This window comes from Fistularia commersonii, chromosome 1, assembly GCF_037954325.1.
Source record: "Fistularia commersonii isolate RoL2024-O1a breed Wild chromosome 1, RoL_Fcom_v1.0, whole genome shotgun sequence".
Lineage (NCBI taxonomy): Eukaryota > Metazoa > Chordata > Actinopteri > Syngnathiformes > Fistulariidae > Fistularia > Fistularia commersonii.
In genome coordinates, this window is record NC_141284.1 from 1,571,532 (window position 1) to 1,598,350 (window position 26,819).

A 26,819-nucleotide genomic window follows, 5' to 3' on the forward strand; every position below is an offset into this window, starting at 1 on the left:
TACATAAATCAGACTTAAATGGACTTCATTTATGAGTAAAGGGAAGACCAGAATATCAACTATTAAATATGCTTTTTGTGTGCTACTTGAGATTTTAAACATAACCCGTTATTTATATTTATTTTTTTTACTATGTTTGTAAATCTAAATCGTGATACTGCACATCACTGATATTCACACATATATGTATGTACGTACGTATATATATATATATACTGCTCAAAAAAATAAAGGGAACACTTGAACAACACAATGTAACTCCAAGTCAATCACACTTGTGTGAAATCATAGTGTCCACTCAGGAAGCAACACAGATTCATTTTGACTTGTTTTAAGGACATTACATTAAAGTTGGATCAGCCTGGAGTTTGTTTTTACACTTTAATTTTGAGTGTGATTCCTAATCCAGACCTCCATGGGTTGATACAATTGATTTCCATTGATCATTTTTGTGTGATTTTGTTGTCAGCACATTCAACTGTGTAAAGAGCAAAGTATTTCATAAGAATATTTCATTCATTTAGATCTAGGATGTGTTTTTTTAAGAGTTCCCTTTATTTTTTTGAGCAGTATATATATATGTATATATATATATATGTACATACATACACATTTATTTGTGACTCTTTTTGCAGCTGCAAAATTCAAGCCAATATCAATGCATGAATATTAATGTTGATTTATCTGATTAAAATGTCAATCTCTTGACAGCCCTCATATTTAAATATATTTTAAAATGGTGCATGCACAGTCACCCAGTTATTGCAGATGTCTTTTTTTTAACCATGTTCTGTTAAATCCCACGAAAATGTTTTCCTATTACCACATTTTCATTTGAAATCGGCCCATCCTGCATTTGCATCGATGCTTTCCGCTATTGATTAGCCTTCCCTCAATTCTTTCTCAATCGATGATGCGTTCAAGGACAGTCGTTCATTTTCGGGAGACGTTAAAGAGCGATGGATGCGGACTTGGTTTTCTCCTCCCGCCGGTCGCCGGTGGTGTGTTTGCACGGCTGTGCGGCGTCCAGCCAGCCGCTGGCCTCCAGCCTGGGCCTGGGTGAGTGATAGCGGCCATCCGGATAACTTTCTTCGACAGGTTGATCAACCTACGGGATAAAATTCCAACGGACATTTTTTTTTTTCTTGTGGCGGCTTGAATCAGTCAGAGACACGTGACTGCGGTTTCACTTCCGGGTCTGCGCAGAATACTTATTTATTTGTCACAGCAGCGCAACAATAACAACACTAATAAATATAAATTTGAATATAATAATAAATTCATTTCAATAACCTCAAATTCAGTGCAGTGCAATAAACCCCTCAAAAACCCATTTTCCACTTTTTTTTATGTTTTACTTCTTTCATTGCTACTTTTTTCTTTCTTTTTTCTTTAAATAATAAAATTAATATGAATAGCTTTAACCTCACTTCCAGTGCAGTGCAATACACACTTTTTTGTTCCACTTTTCACTTTTTTACTTTTTACTTATTTACTTAATACATACTCTAATATAGATAATAGTTTATTGATCCCCATAGGGGACATTCATTTGCCACCACAGTATAAATATAAATATAAATATAAATATAAATGAAATAAATTGAAATAACTTCAACATCAGGTACAGTAGAGTGCAATAACGCACTTTTTTTTAAAATTTCTTTTATTGTTACTTTTTTCTGTCTATAAAATATAATATTTATTCTGTAATGGATAATAAGTTATTGATCCCATCGGGGAGCGCAACAATAACAAGATCAATAGATATAAATTTTAATAGTAAAATTAATATGAATAACTTTAACCTCACTTCCAGTGCAATAAACACTTTTTTTTGTTCCACTTTTCACTTTTTTACTTTTTTACTTTTTTCCCCCCAATAGATAATACACACTCTAAAATAGATAATACTTTATTGATCGCCATAGGGGACATTCATTTGCCACCACAGTGCAACAATAAATATAAATATAAATATAAATATAAATATAAATAAAATCAATGGAAATAACTTCAACATCCCGTACAGAACAGTGCAATAACACACCCCCTTTCACTTTTTTTAAAATGTATTTATTGTTACTTTTTACTTTCTATGAACTATAATATTTATTCTGTAATGGATAATACTTTATTGATCCCCATACGGGGGATTCATTTGTCACAGCAAATAACCTGAACCTCACATTTAGAACAGTGCAATAAACCCATTTTTTCCACTTTTTTATTTCTTTACTTTTTTCTTTTTTTCCTTTTATAATAGATAATACATATTCTTGAATAGATAAGACTTTATTGATTCCCATAGCGGAGATTCATTTGTCACTGCAGCGCAACAATAACAATATCAATAAATATAGATAACTGGGACCTCACATACAGTACAGTGCAATAAACCCCTTTTTCCCCTCACTTTTCACTTTTTTTTTCCTTTTTTCCTTTTTCTTTCCATAATAGATAATACTTTATTGAATCCTATCGGGGAACTTCATTTGTCACAGCGGTGCAACAATAACAGTATCAATAAATAATTATAAATATTACAATTTCTAATATATATTGATATAAACATACATAATAAAATAAATATAAATTACTTGAACGTCACATTCGGTACACTGTAATAAACCCCTCCTTTGTCCACTTTTCACTTTTTTACTTCTTTACCTTTTACATCTTTACTTTTTGTTTTTGTTTTCCTTTTTATAATTGATAATACTTTTTCATTACAATACAAATTCATTTGTCACAGCAGTGCAACAATAACAATATAAATATCAATTAATAAAATGCAAATATATACAATAAATATAAATAGTTTGAACCCTCTCCCCCACTTTTCACTTCTTTAATTTTTACCTTTTTCTTTAACTGTAGTTATGGTGACTGCAACTGTTAGCAAAGCGCGGGTGGATTTCCGTGCTCGCTTCATGGTCCTGTGGGAAAAACAAGGAAAAACTTTTTATTTTTAAAAAGAGAACATGTCCTGGAAAAAGTGGAAAACGTTTTACTCAGCAGGTTTTTCTTCTTGGGTAATTTAATAACATCAGTATATTCTCCTTTAAATTGAATTTAATGGCTGTCACATGTTTAGCAACATTAACCAAAGCAAAAATCCCATGTGGTTGTAAAATTACTTGGCGAATAAAGCAATTCTGAGTACAATTTTGGGAGTTGGGACACATAAATCAAAAGTTAGAAATCAGGGGAAAACCGCCCTGACAGCATGATTGGTTGAGAATACATCATTCTGCCAAAAAAATTTTTTTTTTCTTTATTTTAATCTTTTTCTCTCTTATCTAGACATCCTGAAGCGTGGGGGTAATGCTGCGGATGCGGCGGTTGCCATGGCAGCAGCGCTGGCGGTCACCGAGCCGTTCAGCACCGGCCCCGGAGGAGACGCCTTCTGCCTCTTTTATGACGGAAACACCGGCGAGATCAGCGGCCTCAACGGCAGGTTAACGCTTTTTTTTATTTTTATAAAATACGCCTCTTTTTAAATATATATTTTCATTTTAACGTATCCGCATTTTTTTCTGAGAAAGAGTCCGAAATACGACTGATACTCTGAAAACATTATTTTTGTTTTGTATTCATCAATATATGATTTGTTTATTATTTTAATGTATTATTTTGTGCATTTTTTTTCTATTTTATTATTCAATTCAATTAATTGATTGATTGATTTATGAATTAATAATTCTCAGCATGTGCAATAGTTCCATTGTTTTCTGTGCGATAAATGTTTTACAACGAACCCTACTTATTCACAAAATGACATCATTTACATGTACCATAAATACACGTTATTTATATTTTTATATATTTTTACATACCTTTAATTTTGTTTTTATTTCTTTCAATCTTTGCTGTACTTTTTATTTTACTTTTATTCACTATTTTATTCTTTATTTTTTATAATTTTTCTATTTTGATTCTTCTCCACTTGACTCATCAAAAAGAAGTGATAAATTACAGACTAAAAATATTGTTGTGTTAAAAGAGAAAATCTTGTCACTGTGGGAAAATTTGCCTCTAGAATTTATTAGAAAATCGATTAGTAACACGTATAAGAGGAGTTAAAATGTTTACAAGGCTATTCTGGCTATTAAATCAATCTTTTTAATATTGCCCGTTTTTTTTTTTTGCTATCCTTTTTCGTGCTTTTTTTTTAAATAGAAATAAGAAAAGATCATTTTAACAATGTCACTGGACATTTTTCATCAAAAAATCATTTCGTTTACAAATTTTGACGCAAAAAATACATTGCAAAGTTACTTTTTCATTTTTTAAACAAAGTGTATAAAACCCCCAGATGCATGAGAGAAAAAACTCACCGGCCTCAAAAACACAAAAATTTGATTTCGAGCAGGGGGCGCAAAATATTGTCCTATATTAAGAGTACCATGTTTTGAAAACCCTTCCTTCTCTCCGATTCGTCAGCGGTCGGACGCCTCGAACCCAGACTCTGGACTTCCTGGAGGGGCGGGGCTACAGCGCAGAGGCTCCGCCTCCAGCTTCCCACGTTCTGAACGTAACCGTGCCCGGGGCCCCGGCGTGCTGGTGCGATGCAGTACAGCTGTTTGGTAGTCACAAGGTGTGTGTGTGTGTGTGTGTGTGTGTGTGCATATCGACGCAGAATCCAATGGAGCACAATAACGACACGTTTTCGAAACGACCTGGGTTAAATATTATGTCTTTTGAGCGCTCAAATTGCTCAAAAATGCCATAAGAAAATAGGAAAAGCTGAGGTTCATTTGTGTGAATTCAGCATGTCAACAACAAAAATTACATTTATATACATAAATGTATATACATTTGCATCTATACATAAATTTATATACATGTATATATATAAATGTATATAAATTTACATATACACACACACACACACACACATACATATATATGTATATAGTCTAATTTTAATTAAATTATAAATTCATAATTTATCCTTTTTATCCTATTTATCCTAATTAATCCTTTCCACTATTATCTATTACTGTTATGTTTTTACTTGAAACTCTGGCACACCAATTTTCTTCGGGATTAATAAAGTTGTTCTCATCTCATCATCATCTCATCATGATTTATTTTTTAATGTGTCTTTTAAGTCCTGATTTGCATTTGAGTGAATTCAGTATGTCATAAAAAAAGAAAATATAGAAACATATTTTATTCAGTTTTAAGGCTTTGTCGCTAGTGTTTTTATTCTCATTGTTTCTTTTAAATCTGGCTGAAAAATCTGGGTTTCTATTTGGAAAAATCATTGTATTATAAAAAAAAACGAAATTATTCTATTTCATTTTCAATTTTTACTTTTTCATTAGTTTTACCATTTTTTCCGTTCTTTTCTTTTTGTTCTTTTTTCTTTTAAATCTGTCTGAAAAATCTGCGTTGCATAGGAGTAGATTCAGTGTCAACATAAGAATAGTAAATATACCACTATATTTATTTATTCATTTTTTATTTAATTTTATTTATTCATAGTTTTACAAAGTTGTAATTTTTATTTTTATCATTTCGTTTTAAATCTGCCTGAAGAACCTAAGTTGCATTTGAGTAAATTCAGTGTATTATAACAAAAGAAAATATACAAATATTTATTTATTTTTAGTCATTTGTTTTCCCATTTTCTCATATTTATTGTTTTTATTCTTATTGTTTCTTTTAAACCTGCCTGGAAAACCTGGGTTGCATTTGAAAAAATCATTGTATCCTAAAAAAACTAATTTATTTTATTTATTTTCACATTTTTATTTATTCATTAATTTCATCATTTTTTCCGTTTTTTTAATTGTTTCTTTTAAATCTGTCTGAAAAATCTGCGTTGCATATGAGTAAGAATAGAAAATATACCAATATATTTATTTATTCTTTCTTTTATTTTTATTCACTCATCGTTTTACCTAATGTCATTTTTTATTTTTATCATTTCTTTTTAAATCTGCCTGAAAAACCTAAGTTGCATTTGAGTAAATTCAGTGTATATAACAAAAGGAAATATACAAATATTCATTTATTCTCACCAATATATATATATATACCACTATATTTATTTATTCATTTATTATTTTCCTTTTTTTTTTTACTCATAGCTTTACCACGTTGTAATTTTTATTTTTATCATTTCTTTTTAAATCTGCCTGAAAAACCTAAGTTGCATTTGAGTAAATTCAGTGTATATAACAAAAAAATATACAAATATTTATTTATTCTTACCAATATATATATACCACTATATTTATTTATTCATTTATTATTTTCTTTTTTTTTTTTTTTTTTTTTTTTACTCATAGTTTTACCACATTGTAATTTTTATTTTTATCATTTCTTTTTAAATCTGCCTGAAAGTTGCATTTGAGTAATATACAAATATTTATTTATTTTTAGTCATTTGTTTTCCCATTTTCTCATATTTATTGTTTTTATTTTTAACGTTTCTTTTAAATCTGTATTTTAGCACATATCTGTACGGCGTCCTTGAGTGTTGAGTAAGGCGCCTTCGATAAAACAAAATAGATTATCATGAGAAAAACAACGCCATCAGACCCCTTTTACACGGATAAATATTCCAATCGTGATAAATTGTGGAAAGTCTCTGATAGCAAAGGACAAATTCCTTGTTGTTCCCTCCGTGAAACAATGATTGACGCTTCCTTCTTCGCGTTTCCCGTGAGGTCATTCCCATATGTTTCCTCTGCCGTCCCTGCAGCTGTCCATGCTGGAGGTTCTGAGCGGGGCGGCGGAACTGGCCGAGGCGGGGTTTCCTGTCGCCGAGGTTACGGCGCACCACTGGGCTGGCTGGGCGGCGTCCCTGCGAGAGGCCGGGAGGGATCTGCACGGAGACCTGCTGGTGGACGGTCGCGCCCCCGGGCCGGGACAGGTGTTCCGAAACCCGGCTCTGGCCCGAACCATGAAGGTAAACCCTGACCCGGGAGGTCGTTCCCCGGCGGGTTCGGAGGTCCCTCGCATCCTCCCGGTTGTTTGTTTTCTTTGCTTTCATTAGCGAAGATGAACCCCGGAGTCCCCGGAGGCCCTCCGACCTTGAACCCGATTGTGGTATGTGCGTGTTCGGCATGGAAAGAAAACAAGGAAGCGAGCACTTTAGGGCCGGCCTTTGGACGGTGAACGCTGGAGGCCGTGGAGAAAAAAAAAACGGGGAGGGAGACGGGGAATTGTGAGGAAAACAATGCTATTCGTACGACGGCGAATGACTAAAAAAGAACCGGTTTGCTATAAAATCAGCCTTTGAAATGTACAGTGTTTTTCTCATCCGTTCATTGGCTATAACGGGATCCTGTACTCGCAGAAGGGGCGGAGCCTATCCCAGCTGTGATTGGACGAGAGGCGGGGTTCACCCTGGATCCATCACAGGCCACATTTAGGGACACAACTATTCACTCATGTCATTTAGAGACATACATCTATTCACTCACTTTTACGTCATTTCGAAGCATACAAGTATTGATCCTCTCATCCCTTTGTCTGGGCAATGTCTCCCATGAACCTCCTCCATGTGTTTGGACTTTGGAGGAACCTTGAGGAACCCCAGGCAGACACGGAGAGAACATCGAAACGCCACATGGAGAAGCCCCCCCTCTGGAAATCCAACCAGTGACCTTCTCGCTGTGAGGAGGAAGTGCAAACCACAGCGCCAGTATGCCACAATACCCTCAGGCCAAATTTATATTTTGTATATATTATAACTGTGGAGGTTCTCAGTCATCCAGGACATGGTGAACTCTTATCAAAATCTTTTTGTCTTGGCAACTGGACTTGAGTTTCTTCACTTGAAGAAACTCAAGTCCAGTTGCCGCTTGGCAAGGGATCTGCACGGACAAGGTTTCAACCAGAATTTGTATATCTTAGTCATTTGATTCTAACAAGTAGATAATGTCCCTCATGGTTTGATTTGACCTCCAGCAAATGACGGGGATTGTCCTGGCCCAGTTGCGGTTCTTACTTTATACCACCTGCAGGGAACCAACTTCGGCCAAACAAAATTTGTTCCCTTTTCTCTGCCCTCCTTGTGTCAGAGTTAAGGGGTGAAAGGTCAAAATGTAAGGTCTCCAATGAACCTCCTGCATGTGCTTGGACTGTGGGAGGAACCTCAAGCAGTCATGGGGAGAACATGGAGACTCCACACAGAAAGGCTTCCCGTGGGAATCCAACCAGGGAGCCTCTTGCTATGAGGCGGAATCGCTAATCACTGCACTTCAACAACGTTCGAGATAAATTTCTTTTATTTAGAGTTAATTCCGATTTCTGCAACACCAGATGAAGATATTAAAGAAGATATGAACATATATTGCCAAGCCTTGGTCTCCACAGACTCCAGAGAAGACGTTTTTGGACCTTTAGCTTAAACCAGTTGGGGCCTTTTTGCCGGAACTCCCCCTGAAACTTCAAGTCTTGAAAAGTAAAAACCTGACAGAAGGACTCTCATTCTTCCAGTTCAAGTCTGCGACTTCAAGTAGGCTTTGAGAAACATCTAGTAACGTTAAAGAGAGCGGAATCCCGAAATGCCCTTTTTGATTTGGATCCGCAGGTAAAACGAACCGGGTTCACACTCCGGTGACGAGCTTTTTTTTATTTCTTTGGAAAGACGCCGGATGAGAAGACGACTCCTCTAGAAACCCCGGGTTCGTCGAGTCAAACCCGGGTCGCGTTGAGGAAACCCCGACGTCGCTATCGTCCCCCGACAGGAAGTTCAGAAGCCGGGCTGAAAATAGCGTTTAATTCCAAAAAGTAAAGTTGAGACGGCGACGTTCCTCACAAAGAACATTTCGGAGGCGCTTCTTTCCGTCTTTGCGTTTCCCAGACGCCGATTCAAAGGTGCGTTTGATACGCCGCGACGTCGGTAGAACTTCAGCTGACCCCAATGTGTGTGTGTGTGTGTGTGTGTGTGTGTGTGTGTGTGGGCGCGCCAGTGTGTCATAATCAAAGTGTGTGTGATGATCGATGCGATAGTCCATGAATGGATCAGTCGCAAGTATTGCAGTAATGCAGGACTATAGCCAAGTACGCAGAACTACTCCCTGTTTATACACACACACACACACACACACACACACACACACACACGCACACACACACGGGTATCCTTACCTGGTGTAAACAATAGCGGTGACCTCAGCCTCATTGTTGGACACTTTCCTTGGCATCACGACGGCCATTCCTGTGCGGTGATGTATGTTATCTCTGCTTCCAAGAACAAAAAACGCGCACGTTATTTCCGGCGACACGGCAAATAAAAATGTGGTGTGTGTGTGTGTGTGTGTGTGTGTGTGTGTGAACTCACCGGCGGGTGCGTCAACAGGAGCTTGGCCAGAGCGGGAAAGCGGCCTTCTACGGGGGCAGAGTGGCCCGAGCTATAGTTGATGTCATCAGCCAACATGGAGGGGTCATGACCCTGGACGACCTCGGCGGCCATGACAGTGAGGTCATCACCCCCATAAGTACGGAGTACAAGGTGAGGGAGGTCCGTTTTGGGCGCGTTTGGGTTTAACGGACGTGGTTTCGCAGATGGAATCCCTTATGTGTCCAGGAGGTGCGTCTCTGGGAACCACCGCCCAACAGCCAGGGCTTGGCTGCCCTGCTGCTGCTCAACATCCTGGAGAACTTCCAGCTCAAAGGTAAGCGAGGAACTTCGGACTTCTGCTAACGTTCCCTGGACGATTCCGGTTCCAGGAGGTGCCAAACAGGAAAATCCGAAGTGCAGCGCAAACTTGTATTTTTTTGTGAATTACAGCACTTCTTTTAGTTAGTTGATTCCCATCGGGGCTTTTCTGTGAAGGGTTTGCAAGTTCTCCCTCATGTATGTCCATGGAGGTGTCAAACTCTTTTTCACTGAAGGCTATATTAGCATACCGGTTGTAATGGCAACAGTAGAAATGTAAGCAAATAAGTGTAACTACTCAGTGTTGCTGATTTTTTTGAGCGGGGCAGAATAACAGAATAACCTCGGGCGGATTTCTTTAGCCGCAATCAAGCTAGCTTTCACCGCTGCAGTGTTTTTGGATGAACACACTCTGCTGCCATTGGAGTTTGGCTTGTAGTTCTTGGACAATTCTTGGACAATTCTTGGACAATTTTCTTGTTTTTCTGGAAGGCTAACTTTAGCATACTTAGCTCCGTGCTCGGTGTCAAATGGCCGACGTCGATCGTACCCTTTGCTAACCGACGCTGCCTCGTCACACAAAAGTCATACCGCTTCAGGACACTTGCCCTGAACCGCCCGGATACGTGGACGGTCGTGCAAGACGTGGCTTATGATGGTCTGCGCTGGTTTCCGGATGACTCGAACCTTGTTTTATTTGCCTGAGAACCAAAAAGCTAAACAGGAACCTGACGAAATCAGGTGAGATCCAATCTGTAAGATCCGTCCATCCATGGCGTTTTCCGTTTAGCCTCCACATGTTGGGACATGCAACCAGTCGCCCCATCGTTCTGCACATCCGGGAAATTTAAAGTCTCCAATCGTCTAATTGAGAACATAGAGCAGGGATGTCAAACTTATTTCTCATGGCGTCCACATACGGCTTAGGTAGATGTCAAGCCGGCCGGACCGTTAAAATAATAGCATTCTCAGCAATAAATAACCAAAATATCATGTATTTCCTCTGTTTTGGCATAAAGAAGTACAAGGACATTAATCTTGGTTTAATGAGCAATCCTTTTCCAAAACATTTCATAAAACACCTCATATTTCCTGACACGAACGTGTTATTTACTTTTATCATTCACATGTTTGCATTGTATCGGATCCCACTGATCGCGCAAAGGCATAAAACTTTAACAAGTAATTGGTATTGAAAAATATACTAATGTACTTTACTTATAAAGAAGAAAGTCTTCACCTGTTTCTGTAAATGTGTAAACTTCATGCATGTAAACATGCAAACACAAACAATACATACTGAAAATGTATGGAGTTGCATGAACAGTAGAATTCCAACATATTCTTTTATAATGAAGCTGCTGACTAACATTAAATTGCACATTTTCGTTAGCAATTAGCTCGCTAGCTTTTACCGCTGCTTCTCAGGGTGGAATTTATGGATCTTATCTCTTCTCAGTTTCTTTGCAAACTGTCATATTTTTTGCCGTAATGAGTCTCAAATATCATATTCCTTAAATACCGAAACTTGTTGCAAACACGCCGAGCACAAAGGTTTCCTGTGCGTCTCCGTAAATAAATAGTCCATTTTAATTTTCTGTGTTTTGATAACGACATTTTGGCTAATGAGGGAGTAGCGGTGAGGTAACAAGCAGCAGACGGCGCATTGATACCGTCTGCTGATTGGTCCGTCTCAGTCATGCGGCTTGTCTTCTACTCGGAAAGCGGAAATTTATTGATTGCACTTAATTAAAAAAATTAAATTCTTGTCTTTTATGCATTTTTCACTTTCAAATGATCCTGCGGGCCTTATCGAACCTCCTTGCTTGCCGTATGTTTGGCACCCCTGACATAGAGACTGCAGATACAAAGACCTTTTAGCTATGAGGTGGAAGCGCTAACTGCTACCCAACGCTAATTCTGAAGTGTGTATGTGTGTGTGTGTGTGTGTGTGTGTGTGCAGATTTAGACCACAACAGCTCCGATTACATCCATGTTTTGGTGGAGGCCGTTCGCCTGACGCTGGCCGATGCCCTGCGGTACCTGGGCGACCCGGACCACGTGACCGTCCCCGTAGGAGACCTGCTGGACAAGAGCTATGGTCGACGGCAAGCAGAGCGCATCAGCATGGACAAGTGTGTGTGTGTGTGTGTGTGTGTGTGTGTGTGTGTGTGTGTGTGTGTGCGTTTGTTTGAGTACCCGTGTGTTCTGCTGTGTCCTGTTTACTTAAGATAGGGTGTACGCTTTTACTCCCTCCGATGCTAAGGCTCAGGACTCGAAGCCTCATCCCTTGGGAGGGCTAACAGGAAGGTGTCTTGGACCTCATGGCGTCCAACGACGTGAACATCTGCGCGCTGATGTTCCCTCACAGGGCCATGGAAGGGGTGGCGTCCGGACCGATGTCGGGAAGCGACACTGTGTATTTCTGCGTGGTTGACGGTCAGGGCAACGCCTGTTCCTTCGTCAACAGCACGTACATGGGTTTCGGGAGTGGCCTCGTACCAGAGGGCTGCGGATTCGCGCTGCAGGTATGCTTCGACCTCACGGCGAGAAGGTCCCTGGTCTGGTCCCCTTTCTCTGTGGAGTCTCCATGTTCTCCCCATGTCTGCGTTGGGTTCATTGGAGACCACCTAGATGTGCGAATGGCTGTATGTCTCTATACGTGGCCCCCGGATGGATCCATGTTGTACCCTGTAGGTTCCTCTTCAGGAGTGAGGAGGAAGGAGTCCATCAGAGGGACAGCACATGGTAGATCTTCTGGAGATGGTTTGGACATGGACAGAGGAGGGATGGTGAAGTTGGAGCTGGCACGCAGTAGGTCTAGTAGAAGACCAGAGAGGTTTGTGGGTGAAGGGGAAGGGAACAGGAAGTTAAGCTGAGGTCCGGTGACTGACTCCGTCACCCTGAAGCAACAGAAGAACGGACAAGCTCTCCTCGGACTTCGGTCCGATACTTGTCGTACAGAGAGAGACTCGTTTCACCTCCTAGACTCCGGCTCAGGAAGTCAATCAGGCGAGCGATGGGAGGATCCGCCCAGGGCTTCGTGCCTCCTGCCGATAATTGGCCTCTTCCTGAATAAATCAATGTCTGAAGAGGAGTCTATTGATTTCGGGCAGGAACCATCAACTCGGTCCGATAACCGTGAAGGCGCCGTCTCTATCTGTAAATAATGGCGGGGCCTGCTTCCTCAGCCCGCCGGTTGAAGAGTGACAAACCCACTGAGTCACCGAAAGCAGTCGATCCTAAACAAGCTCGTCGTTTATTCTTCGATGTGAAGGTGCGGAGCCTAGCCGGCGTTAATCTGGACGGACCCGGAGATGTTTATGGGTCGGGATCACTGAGCAGAGCTCCCGTTGCCTCCACGTTTAATGGCTTCTAAAACTCTCGGCCCTCCTGAGAGACACGTCGATAGAACCTTCAACGTTCCGATGCTTTTGGACATTCGCTCAATCGTTTCCACGTAACTTCGAGACGTACGATCGTTCGCTTTCTCTTTCACAAATCCGGACAATGAAGGTCTACAATGAACCTCCTGGAACTTAGAGGAATGGAGAACATGGAGACGCCACATAGAAACACCGGACACAAGCATGTACCGTCATCTCCAGACTATAAGGTGCTACTTTTTCCGCATGGTTTGAACACTGTATCCTCAACAACGATGCAGGTACTCGTCAAAATCTTCTTGTCTTGGCAACTGGACTTGATGTTTCCCACCTCATCAGAGAGACGTCTTCAGTTCTAATGACTTGTGAAGAGTTTCTGAATGGAACTGCCAGGTTTTTGGGCCCAGAAGTGAAGAAGCTCAAGTCCAGTTGCCAAGACAAGAAGATTTCGACAAGAATTCTCCGTGACCCGGATGACTGAGAACCTCCCAAGACAACGATGCGGGTGATTTATGTTTTTTTTTTTTGGGCTAACAAGCTTCAAAACATTTAGCCTCGTCACATCGGATCAGTGAAATTACTGTGAAATTCTGAGGCTGTTCAAGACGACGTTTTTGGTTTCAGGACAAAGCGGGGATAGAAAATAGACAGACTTTTCCTTGTGTTATTTATTATTGAGCTTTTTCAGGCACTGTTTGGAAAAGAGCATTTCCAGTACGTATTTGTGGATGTTACCCGAATGTGTTTAATCAAAAGTTTCAAAAAATGTTTCTGTAAAAATATCTCACGTTACAACGTAACATGGCCTTTATATGTACACATAGATTTATTTAGTTATTTTTAGCCGGTGCGGCTTATATTCAGGCGCGCTCTATAGTCCAGAAAACACGAAAGCACGTGTGGCCTTAAATTTAAAGTTTTTGTCACGAAAGAAAATAACATTAAAACTCAGACTTAATAAACTCCATTATAGAAGATCTTGTAATAGTAGAATTTATTATTTTTTACTGCAAATGCTCAGGATTTACGCGGTGGTTTGGTTAAATCTGCCCTCTTAGTCGCACCAGAAAAGAGCATCAACGCCCCCTGCTTTACTTACGAACCAGCGGGTGCCGGACATAATGTGCTCGTGAAACTTTTTATTTCCCTGCAGAACCGCGGCGCCAGCTTCTCCCTGGATCGTAACCACGCTAACTGTCTTGCCGGCGGGAAGCGACCGTATCACACCATCATACCCGCCCTGCTCACCGACAGCACTGCCACGTCTCCAACACGACTCCTGGCCGCCTTCGGCGTGATGGGGGCTTTCATGCAGCCGCAAGGACACGTCCAGGTACGTAGCCTACGGCGGAATCAGACAAATCAAGTCGGAAGGCGGTTCGCTTGTTGTCCAAGTAGATCGGATGTTGTCACTGTCCTACCTCGGGCGTTGCAACCCTTCCCAGTTCACGGACGTCCTCCTGTGCACTCAGGTGTTGCTGAACATGCTGGAGTTTGGGATGGATCCACAGCGAGCTCTCGATTCACCCCGAGTCTTTGTGCGGTATGACAAAGAACGTACGTCCAGCGCACAAACGTGGCGACTCGGTCGATAAAAGACGCATTCGGAGGTTCATGCCAACTCTTGTTGTATACGGTGGCTTCTTCTGCTAGATGAGGACTGGTCGGTGAACCTGGAGGAGGGGATCCACCAGGAGGTGGCCGAGACACTGAGGAGACGGGGCCACAAAGTCAACTGGCCGGTCACGGGTACCTTCTTTGGTTTTGCTTTGTTTACTGGTGGAGCTGTAAGTTCTCCATGTACTGTAACAAAGAAAAAAGTATTTTTCACAGGGATTACTTCAAGTGTTTGGAGTACTGCATTGCAAATGTTGTAGATTGCTGCAGATCATATGAGAACACATCCACTTGTTGTCATCAGGAGATGGTACAGCGGCTGAGACGCCTTGTCCAACCCCGAGGCTATAAAGTTTATTGGTCCTTCCTGTTTCCAACAGGATCTTTTTCACATGCCCTTCTCCCCTCCCTTGTACTCGTTTGGGGGTAGAAGTCACTGCCACTGAAACGCTTGAAAGGTGACGAGTAGGACAAAGTACTTGCATCGCCGTTATAAAAGCGGTACCGTTACCGCACAAGAGCCTCGGGAGTGTTGTATCCTTCAGTGAGAACTTGAGAAACTTCACAAGAAAGACACAAAAATTGAAAGACCTCGCCGTCCTTTCACGGTATCTTTAAAAAGCAAAAACAAGACCCATGGTTCCACACTACCTTTGCACTGCCTAAATGTCAGCATGTATTTGCCTAGGCTACATCTCTCTGTCTGAAATAAGAAAAGCAATAGCACAGTCCAAAAACAAGAGGTTGGAAGAAAACCATAAGTTTAAAAGACAATGAACGGTTGTATTTCTGGAGGGTACATGATCGTACTTTCTTTGTGTCCTCAAAGGTCACCAGAGGTCCCAGTTTGGGAGGGGACAGATCATCACGGTCGGGGATTGGTGGAAGCCACCCGCCGGTCGAACGGACGGTCCGATGAAGGTGCTGTGGGCGGGATCGGACCCGAGGGCGGACGGATGCGCTCTCGGATACTAAATCACTATTTGGGGGTTGGGGTGGGGTATTAGTGATAAACCGTTATTTGGAGGCTAATTCTTCAAAAGACAAGCCGGGTGGACCAAACCTTGGAATTTTGTCCAGAGTGTCACAAGAGACGAAAGCTGAAATAGTCGGATTTGAGATTTCAGCAGATATTTGGCTCTGGGTTATGAGCATGTTTCAGGGATTCGGCTCCGGGATGGCGGTTCCACCTTCGGGTTCCACCGGTTCTGCAGAGCAAAGAATAAATAAAACCTGGATAAAGATGTTCGTGCATGTATTTATGTATATATATATATAAATATATATATATAGAGAGAGAGAGAATAGAATGTGGCCTTTACATTTCAGTTCATACAGCAGCAAGTGGAAAGTGCAGAGGGAGCTCACTAGTAATAGTAGTGTACCAAAGTATCAGAAAATATAGGAAAATAAAAATAAACCCTAAAAATGTATATTATTCCCAGCAGTATGTATAATGTATACTGTATATACACAATATGCATATTTATTACAGCAGGGATACTTTCAGTGTGTAGAGCATGTTTACATACAGTGTATATTTTCTACAGCAGCGACTTTATCAGTGTGTACAGTGTGTATTATTGACAGCGAGGATTTAGGGCATAGTTTATACACACACACACACACACACACACACACACACACACACACACACACACACACAAACAGACATATCCATCTATCCATATACATACACACACACACACACACACACACACAGACACACACAGACATAGCCATCTATCCATATACACACACACACACACACACACACACATATATATGTACACACATATATATACACACACACACACACACACATATACACATATAAATATACACATGTATACAAGTATCTATACACATATATACATATATATATACACACATACATATATACACATACACACACACATATACACGCATATATAGATATATATACACACATACATATATTCACATATATACACACACACACACACACATATACATCCATCTACACACTCACACACACATATATATATATATATACATACACACGTGTATACACATATATATTGTCAGGGTTCACACCTGATCCCCATTGTAATCGGCGCCAGCTGCAGCAGATGCCGCTAATTAAGATCCCTATAAAGGGCAGCGGCGCCGGGGGATCGTGGCTCTCAGTTCACTGCAGAGCCCTGCCACGACCGGACCCCCTTCCTGCCATGACCGGACCCCCTTCCTGCCACGACCGGACCCCCTTCCTGCCACGACCGGACCCCCTTCCTGCCACGACCGGACCCCATTCCTGCCACGACCGGACCCCATTCCTGCCGTTGTGGTCCTCACAGACCACTGTGAAGCCCTGCCACGACCGGACCCCAGGTGTGACCTCTGTCCCCTCCCGCAACCCGTCCAGTCTGCTACCCTGCCTGGGGCCCGCCCCGTCTGCGACCCGTCCCGCCCCGTCTGCGACCCGTCCTGCCCCGTCTGCGACCCCCGTCTGCAACCAGCCCCGTCTGCGACCCGTCCCGGTGAGACCCGGCCTCTGCGGTCCCGTCTGCAACCCGCCCTGCCATGTCAACCCAATAAAAGTGCTTTCAACCACCCATCTCTGCTGTGAAGTGTGGTTCCCTGCTCGAGTCCACCCCAGCGATTCGTGACATATATATATACACACACATGCATATATACATACACATACATAGATATATATACATACATAAATACACGCATAGATAGATAGATCTATATACACACACATATATACATACACACACATATAAATACACACACGTATATATATACACACATATACATCCAACTACACACACACATATACATACACACACATACACGCATATATAGATATATATATACACACACATATACATCCATCTACACACACACACACATACATATACATACACATACATATATACACGCATATATAGATATATATACACACATACATATACACATATATACATACAACACATATACATCCATCTATACACACACACACGCACATACACACATATACATACATATATACACACACACATACATGCATATATACACACATGCATAAATACACACACACATACACGCATATATAGATCTATATACACACATATAAATACACACACACATATGCACATATACACACACATACATATATAGACATACATATACACACACACATATATATCATCTACACACACATATACATACACATACATATATACATGCATATAGATATATATACACACACACATATACATCCATCTATACACACACACGCAAATATACACACATATATACACACACAGACATACACACATGTTGAGTCCTTCTGGTATTTATGAAAAAAAAATCTCCTGGTGCAGCAAACCGTTTACCGGCGCGTTCGGAAAGAACGACCAAAACACTTTTTATCTCGATGCTACAAAATCGCCGCCATCTTCGCAAAATAAAATCAATTAAATACTCGATTACTTTCGGGCGATACTCGGGTTTGCGACCCCTGACCCCCCCGGCCGGACCCGGATCCGGCACCTGATCCCCTTAGGGGTCCGAGCCGGCGGCGGCACCCGAACCCCCGACATAATCGCCCGTAATTAAAGCTTGTTAGCGCCGACTGTCGCCGCTCGCATTCCTGTTGGATTAAAACCGCTGAAAAAAATAAAGGGAACACGGAAAACAACACCACGGAAATCAAACATTTGATTTTGTTGACGTTTAACGACGGAAAGAAGGAAGTATTTCGTGAGAATATTTCATCCATTCAGATCTAGGATGTGTTATTTTAGTGATTTTTTTTTTTTTTCTTTTTTGAGTCATTTCGCGTTTAACGCAAAAAGTCCAAAAATGACGTCGTAAAATAAGCCGCGTTCAAGTCGCACAACCGTTTTTTTTTTAATTATTTGCGTTTGTGATTGCGTTTTTTAAAACTTGATTTTTATGAAGCGAGTTTTTTTTCTGAATATTGATGAAATAATGCCACAAATGTGCCGTAAAGTTACGCATTATTATATTTGCGTGGTGAATTGATAAGATTTAAGAGAATTCAAAACGTCACGGCAGTGAAGAAAATTGTAATAATAGAAAGAATATGCAAATAAGGGGTATAAGTGGAAATAAACAAGACAAAGACTCTTTTATCTGAGTGGCCTGGGAAAATAAATTATAAGTATTACATTGAAGTGTATTTTATTTGTGTTAGTTCCTTTAAAAAAAAAAAAAAAAAATCTAAATTGGAAGATTATTTTGATCTTGAAATATTAAAATAAATGTTGTTATTTTATTATGAATTTTATTATATTTATCATTTTTCAACCCTCAAAATAAACATCACACTCACAGAAGCCCTATACCATTAATCCCATTAACCAAGTAAAATATTTATGAAGATATTTTGCAAATATTTATTTTTTATCGTTTACTGACTCAGTGCTTTCTTCCCCAATTTATTTTCAAAATTCAGGTCAAGGCTTTGCTTCACGCTCTGATAGCCCAAAATGTGTTCATTACATAAATAAAATAAAATTTTCTCTGTATTACTTTGTGGATTTCATAAGTGTAAAGGTAATAAAAAGCAATATATACAGCGGTACCTTTATTTTAGACGTCAAAAAGTAATTGCGTCTCCCAGTGTTTTTCTTTTCCGTGGAAACCGGGTCCAAATGGCTCGTCGGGGGTGAAAGGTCGCCGACCCCTGATGTAGAATAAACACAATAGAATAAAAAATATTAAAAATGTGAAAAGAGATAAAAGAAGAAAAAGAAAAAGGGGGAGTTATGTGGTAAGTAAAAAAAAAAAAAAAGATAATGATTTTGACGTCCCGGAGAATGTAGAAATGTAAAAAAAAATAAAATGAAATAGAATAAAAATAAAAATAAATATAATAAGATAAGATCAAATAAAATAAATAAAAAAGTATATAAAAATAAAACCAAACAAACAAAAACAAACAAACAAATAAACAAATCGATAAATAAAATAAAAATAAAAATGCATAAAAAAAGATAAGATCAAATAAAATAAATGAATAAATAAGTTAAATAAAAATAAAAATGAACAAACAAATACATAAACAAATAGATAAATAAAATAAAAATAAAATCAAACAAAAACAAACAAATAAACAAATAGATAAATAAAATAAAAATAAATAAAATAAGATAAGAACAAATAAAATAAATGAATAAATAAGTTAAATAAAAATAAAAATGAAAAAACAAACAAACAAATAAATAAACAAATAGATAAATAAAAATAAAATAAAATCAAAAAATAAACAAATAAATAAACAAATAGATAAATAAAATAAAAATAAATAAAATAAGATAAGATCAAAGAAAATAAATAAATAAATTAAATAAAAAACAAACAAACAAATAAATAAACAAAATAAAATAAAAATAAACAAATAAATAAATAATGCATGGATGACAGATGGAGCTCGTGGAGTAAAAAAATGAAATATGCTGCCCGTAAGTAGCATCAATGAGCGTTTTGTGTTCATAAGTGGCGTCGGTGCTTCGGAGACACTGAGGAGAAGATGTGAAGGTTCTTGTCTGGGAGTGAGGAGAACACAGAAGATCCGTCAGAAGAGGGACGGCGAGCGCTAGATGTTCCGGAGATGGTTTGGACCTGGACCGAGGAGGGAAACCAGAGGAGAAGGTCAGACGGAGTCAGATTTAGATTCCTAGAGATCGACCTTTTGACCTCCTATCTCGGGGCTTCCCATCATCACCCGGACCGTCGTGGAGGACGTAGGAGAGCTCGGAGAGGAACCGAGGGGGGAAGAACCTCCCCCTCCTCCGCGGCGCCGTGCACGGAAAAAGGGATTTGGAAAGAATGTCGCGATTATATGCGTTTTGAAACACGTCGACCCGCCACCGTGGCCGGAGGGGGGGATTAATTGTTTAAAGTGACGCAGTGGGAGGCGCCGCCGCCGCTGCCGCCTGAGAGACCAAACACACACACACACACACACACACACACACACACACACAGAAAGGATTTTTTTTCCTACTTGTGGCTCTGCGCAGTCATTGGTCAACCCCGTTTTCCTGTGAGCGTGTTTTCTGGCATGCGTGTCGCGGCAGAAATCCCTCCGTCCAGGAAGGGGGATCTACCTCTCGCCACTTTCGCTCCCTCTCTTTCTGGCTTTTTCGCTTCTTCAGCTCCGGACGATTCCTTTTTTTCTCTTCCCACGCCGCCCAGATGTGCTGCTCGGTGGGCTTCGCCAGGTCCCTGGGTCTGGCCCTGCTGCCGCTGGCCCTCTGCTGCATGGTGGCCAACCTGCTGCTGCTGTTCCCCATGGGGCAGCTAAGCTACATCCAGCAAGGACGCCTGGCGAGCTACATCTGGTATTTCGGCGGGCTCGGAGGCGGCGGGTTGCTGGTGAGGACAAAAAAAAAAAAAAAAAAAAAAAAATTTACTTATCGCTCGTTTTTTTTTTTTTTTTTTTGTTTTCGCTAAAATGTTTAGGCTTTTGGGAAGCTTTTTTTTCCAGCGCGAATCGGGGTGTCGACGCGCACGTGTCTGCACGGGGAAACAAAGGGGCGCTGTGTTAACAAACAAATAACCCCCCCCTTTCAGCTCTACATGTTGCTCTTGGGTTTCTTTTTTTTTTTTTTTCTTCTTCTTTCCCCGACTTCTTTCATTTGTTTGGTTTTAGGGAGACAGAAGGGATATTGTGTGTTTTTTTTTTTTTTTTTTTTTTTTTGTCGCCCCAGACAAGATTAAACTGGTCGTACCATCTCGGATGGGGATTTTATGGCCTATTTTTATTTTTTTTTTTTTAAAACCAAGCCGCCAAACTATTTTTTTTTTTAAATATTTTAATAAGTATTTTCAATCAATATTAATTTTCGTTTAATTTTGTGTGGATGATTACATACAAAATAATGTCAGTGCTTTTATATGATCATTCATCATTTTAAATTTAATCATAAGGCATTCTGGAAATGCTATAAAATGCTATAAAATTTTATCTAAATTGCAATTTTTTTGTCAATTTACATGAGACCTGGTTGGCCCGCTTATAAAAATTAAATGTGAAATGTGTCCTGAGTTGACATTGGTGACCCATTTGAATTTATTATTATTATTTATTATTTTTTATTGTATTGAATTTTATCTTTCCAGTATCAAATGGCTCAGTTGGTCAAAAAATGTTTTGTTTCAATAAGGATTTAATTTTTTTAAATTTCAGGCAAATTAATACACTTTAAATCGGTTACAGACTCAAAAAAACAACGTTTAGAAAGTTATTCCTTGTCGGAATTTAATCTATATTTCTTTTCTCTAATGTTAATAAGGACACAATGATGTTCACGGAACAATTTTATAGTCAAATGATACTATTTAAAGTTTTCTATGAATACGTTTTCTTCTTCCTGGGTGGAGTAACAGGAAATAATTGCGAAGCGGTTTGCAAGCGCAAACCGATGGAGGAGCGAGTGAATTATTTTCTGTCAATATGTGGAGATGCAAGAGCGAACAGTGTCCACATGTAGCCTCGTAAAGGATCCAAGGCGAACCAGAGTGCAGAAGAAGGTGTACGGCTCATGAATGGATGAGCGAATACTACGTTTTCCTGAAACGGTTCTTCGTTTTCCTTGTTGACCGTTCCTCCGTTAGATGGGTACCGCTAGCTTGGCATCCAGCAGCGGAGGTTGACTTCAGGTGACGTCTCAGACGTCCATACGAGGTCCAGCTCTCCAGAAGACGATACCCCGGCAAAGACCCGTCCTTCTTTTTCCCCTCTTTCAGCTGTTTTGTGGAAGCGAGAGTCGCTATCTTTAGCCCTTTCCCTCCCCCTCTGTCATTCTCTCGGTTTCCTGCTCAAACATCGCTAAAGGACAGGGCTTTTGGGAAAAAAGAAGGTCGCGGGAGGTGGGGATGCAGGATGTGTGACATCAAGAACGGCTAAAACCTTGGGAACTTCCCTTCCCGCTGTCGGGATGTAGCTTAATGTTATCTCAGCTCTCAAGGAGTCAAGACAACAGCGCAGGAAGAAGAGTAGCAGGAAGTGAGGCAGGAACCAGGCTGGAGTCGCAGGTTTGTGGAGAAGAGGTGACCTGAAGAAAGAAAATGGTCGGCTAACATATATTTGAATGTGCTGTATCTTGGTGGTTAGCGGTTAGCGCTTGGGGTTCCTCAGGGTTCTCCGGGTTCCTCCAAACACATGCAGGAGATTGTAGCTTGGATGAGAAAGTGAATGATTGTACGAGGGGCTGAAGGTTGTACTCCAAGTCCTAACTCCCAAATTGACGGACTTGTATGTCACGGTTCCACAGTATGTCTCTTTATGACGTGTTAATGAAAGGGTGAATAGTTGTTTGTTTCTAAAAGTGATGGATCCATGGTGAACCATGCCTCTCGGCCAATCACAGCTGGGATAGGCTTCGTCCCTCTTGAGACCCTGAGTGCAGGACATGCGGCGTAGACAATGAACGAATGAAGTAAACGCTGTCGAGGAAATTGAATTTGGTGGTGGCTGTGGATCCGTTGGTAGAGCAGGTGTCCATCCAAACCGAGGATGAGCGGTTCAATTTTCCAACTGCATGCCAAAGCTTGACCCCCAGGTTGGCAAGCCGTACCTTGCGTGGCCTCCCTGCTGCCTAACGGTTTGCCAACGGGTGAATGTGATCCAGAAACTAAAGAACAGCACAAGCCTTTCCAAGCCTTGTCAGGGGGCCAGTTCCTTATTTTGAAGTATCTGCTTCTGCTTAGGATGTTTCACATTTCTCCCTTCCCAAGCGGCTAATATATCTTTGTTAATGACTTGGAGAGAGAATCCTCTCAAGTGGCTCCACTTGTATGAGATTTGGCAGGGACTCCTCTTGTAAACATCTCGCAACAACACAGTGAAGAGCACTTCCACTGGGAAGTGAAACCGAAAGAAGGGTGTTCCTGTTTATGATGCTCTGAGAGGTTAGCAAAGCCTCGAGGCAGGTTTCCCATTGAATTAACATCTTTTTGTTCCTTTACCTCCTCCTGAGGTGTCACTCAGGATCTTCACAGTGCAGGGAAATGGTTATTAGTCCCGCAGAACTTGAAAGCTGTGACAGCTTCCTCTTCTTCTTCTTCATGTTGGTTTGTTTTCGAGTGTGTAGCTTGAGCTTCACCGCACAGCGGTTCCTCATGTGGTCTCCTAGTGCCTTTGCTAATGCGAGCTGAGAAGTTCCCATGGTGGAGGCTAGTACCTCGAAGCTGGACACAACGGAATTTGGCCAACGTTTTCCATTCTCTAGGAGCGAACGCTGTCCTATTTTGTGAAATGAGCTTGAACTGAGTTGATGCTATAAATTTGCAAGTACCTTTTTCAGGTGGATGTTAGGACACAACCTGAACTGCAACTTGCGGTGGTAAAAGGTCTCCACTCACTAGTTTACATCCAAGATCCCACAAATGAGGCGAGGGTGCAATGCAAGATGCTAACCAGACAAGGGTGCAACCAGGAGTCCGGTGGACATGTATGCTTAAGGAGCCGGGGATGGCACTGCTCAAAGAAGGACAAAACTTTTTTTTTTTTTTTTTGCTCACGACTGCTATCCTTTCTGTGCTTCCAGATGTTGGTTCCAGCTGTGACCTTCGTCAGTCTCGGAAAATGTAGCTGCTGCTGGAACGAGAGCCTGATGGTGAGAAGAGCGATTGTGGTCGTGAGGGTTTGTTTACTGAAGACCGACTCTCCCGTCAGCGCCGTCGCCGCGTTGGCAAACGCACAACTTTTACGCCGCCATTCCTTTTCTGTTTATTCAAAGACCCGATTGTATTTGCTGTTTGGGTTTTCGTCCCCGGCTTATAATAATACTGAGCTGTTGCCATTAAGCCAGCTAACACTGTGTCCTCATAAAGGGCTGCTAATGCTAATCCAGACAATCCAACAATGGCTTCATTGTGGTTGAACACTCAACAAAGTGAACTTGCACACACATGCACAGCTGCGTATGTGTGTGTTCATAGCAGCTGCTTCTGTTCCCCATCCATGAAATTGGGAAGTAAGGCGGTCTGGTTTCATGCAGACAGAAGGTCTGAGACACATGCCTTCGCCTCTTACAAAATGTGCCTTTCAGATGTGCGGATCCGTGATGGCCGCCTTCGTCGGCCTTGTGGGGTCCGGCTACTGTTTCGTCATCTCGGGGTTCGACCTGGCGCAGGGCCCCAACTGCTTCACCTCCATGGGATGGTCGTATCCGTTTGCAGACCAGAACGGCAGGTGGGACTTCCGACTCCGGATCCATTTTTTTAAACAATTTCCATTGTTAGAGCCACGTGTCATTTCGAAAGCAAGGGTGAAAAAGCTGACAATCGCACACATTACACATGCTAGCAATACACCACAACAATGCTACTTTTTCCGGATGATACAAAAAGTCGTCTGGATTTAAAGGCACATGTATGCTTCGGTTCCCCTGGATTCTTCTAGCTCTGAACCCCAGTATTTCGGTATTGACCCAAGAAAAGGATACAAGTACTTCCCCTGCAGCCGCCAATTAGCGTTCACGGCTAACGCCGCCCGTTCCCTTCGTCGCAGGTATCTGCTGCGGCCCGAGAGCTGGTCGCAGTGTCTGCAGCCGTTGCACATCGTGGAGTGGAACGTGACCCTGCTGTGTGTCCTGCTGGGCTTGGCCGTGCTGGAGTTCATCATCTGCCTCTTGCAGCTGGGGAACGGCTTGGTCAACGTCATCTGCCGGCCCTGTTGCTACAAGCAAGAGTACAGCCTCAATGCTTAGGTCCATTTCAACCCCAGACGCAGACACAAGGGCTCACGTACACGCAAGCGGTATATACAAATGGCAGTCGGCAAACAGCGACCTCACACACGAACACACACACACACTCTGATTCCATTCGAAGCATTGTAGACAACCTCGTTTGACCTCGGCTTGCCCTCGAACTGTGGCGAAATGGCGATGCGGTTCTGATGGTACAGCAGTCGTTGCCGTCAAATCAGGGGACGGAGGAACTCCCTCAGCAGGCGTGGTACCAACGGGTAAAGTGTCTTTGCAGTTTCCGGTATTCATGGCGTCCGTCCATCCACCGTCCTCTCCGGTTGCCGCAGGGAGTCCGCACTCTCCCTTCGAGGAGCTCGGCTTTCCAGGAGGAAGGTGACTCGCGGGCGTCCGACAAGGACAAAGAGGTCTTCCTGGGAGGTGTTCTTTCTCCTGCGGAAGAGCTGGATCAAGTGGCTGGGGAGTCTGGATCTCCCTGCAGAAGCTGGATGGATGGACGGATGCTTCAAACCTGCTGAACATACTGTGGAGGTTCTCAGTCATCAAGGTCACGGCGAATTCTTGTCTTGTCAACTGGACTTACGACGGAAGAAGCCTCCGGGACAAGGGGTGAAGAAATTCAAGTCCGGTTGCCACGACAAGAAGATTTGGACAAGACTTAATCGACAACTGCTCATCAATTTAGAAGCAACAGCCAGCGTGTTTATGTCTCTTACATTTACCGCTATGACAATTCCTAGGCTGTGTTTTGCGTCAGTGTTTGCACCAGGGTTGAGGGCCAACGGTATTTTCCCTTTGGACAAGGGCCGAGATAGGAAACCCTCTGAAATCAGTATTATTACATTAGTACGCTTAATTTTCCCGTATGTTTTTTTCTTTTGTAATTCGAATCTGAAATGACATTAGCTTTGTAAGGCGGATATTTAAAACTGACATTTTCCCCGACGGCGACATGTTGACACGCTAAAATGGCGTCGCTTCTGGACGGTCGGACGCTAGCTTGGCGTCAACGGATATTTTATAAATATTTTAGGGACTTATTTTTTCTATGGATTTTTTTTGTGCAACCTTGAATAATAAAAAGAGATAAAGACATAATTTCTTGCTCATGATGAGTCTCGATCTATGAAATAAGATTTTTCAGGGGCGCAATAGTATTTTCGAGAATGAAAGACATACAATCGTAGCCAGACTATAAATGTCATGTTTACGACAGGAACATTTGGTCAGAACGATCCATATCTCCTGGGAATGTCCGTTTTCAAGACGGCACCCTGATCTACCGCGGCGTTTCTCCATTCCTGGAACATTCAAGCTGTGATCGTATCATCTCAGCTGTTGCCATGTGACTGTCGGTGCTTCTTGAGGAACTCTTAGAAGCACCAAGTCAGATCTTTACACTCCCAGGATGCAGGGCTACCTGTTGAACCATCTTCCTGTCAACACCTGGGTCAT

General features: G+C 41.4%; 2 protein-coding genes and 2 long non-coding RNA genes across 5 annotated transcripts; 2 read left to right on the forward strand and 2 right to left on the reverse strand.

Annotated features, from left to right (window-relative positions):
• Positions 1-724: 724 nt before the first annotated feature.
• Positions 725-9,282, reverse strand: LOC147237027 (uncharacterized). Its single transcript, XR_015109248.1, has 3 exons — positions 9,115-9,282; positions 2,863-2,939; positions 725-1,108 (listed from the first exon to the last, which is right to left on the reverse strand). It is a non-coding gene; the product is annotated as an uncharacterized LOC147237027 (long non-coding RNA).
• On the forward strand, positions 954-15,870 carry LOC147237028 (uncharacterized). The gene is made up of 12 exons (XM_086178534.1): positions 954-1,059; positions 3,307-3,460; positions 4,447-4,600; positions 6,719-6,925; positions 9,326-9,478; positions 9,554-9,641; positions 11,589-11,760; positions 11,997-12,153; positions 14,165-14,344; positions 14,484-14,568; positions 14,665-14,760; positions 15,458-15,870. Exons 1-12 carry the CDS (start codon positions 960-962, stop codon positions 15,601-15,603), a joined length of 1,692 nt encoding a protein of 563 aa, XP_086034660.1. The 5' UTR covers positions 954-959; the 3' UTR covers positions 15,604-15,870.
• LOC147237029 (uncharacterized) lies at positions 13,432-21,133 on the reverse strand. The gene is made up of 6 exons (XR_015109240.1): positions 20,757-21,133; positions 19,230-20,268; positions 15,692-15,836; positions 15,439-15,607; positions 14,433-14,814; positions 13,432-14,353 (listed from the first exon to the last, which is right to left on the reverse strand). It is a non-coding gene; the product is annotated as an uncharacterized LOC147237029 (long non-coding RNA).
• On the forward strand, positions 20,680-26,462 carry tm4sf1 (transmembrane 4 L six family member 1). Of its 2 annotated transcripts, none has more exons than XM_086178647.1 (4): positions 20,680-21,024; positions 24,201-24,269; positions 24,705-24,847; positions 25,166-26,462. In XM_086178647.1, the coding sequence occupies exons 1-4, from the start codon at positions 20,845-20,847 to the stop codon at positions 25,362-25,364; spliced, it is 591 nt and encodes a 196-aa protein (XP_086034773.1). In that variant the 5' UTR covers positions 20,680-20,844; the 3' UTR covers positions 25,365-26,462. The 2 variants fall into 2 exon arrangements, with proteins under 2 accessions (XP_086034773.1, XP_086034849.1); XM_086178723.1 differs by lacking the exon at positions 20,680-21,024 and adding an exon at positions 21,331-22,686.
• The last annotated feature ends 357 nt before the right edge of the window (positions 26,463-26,819 follow it).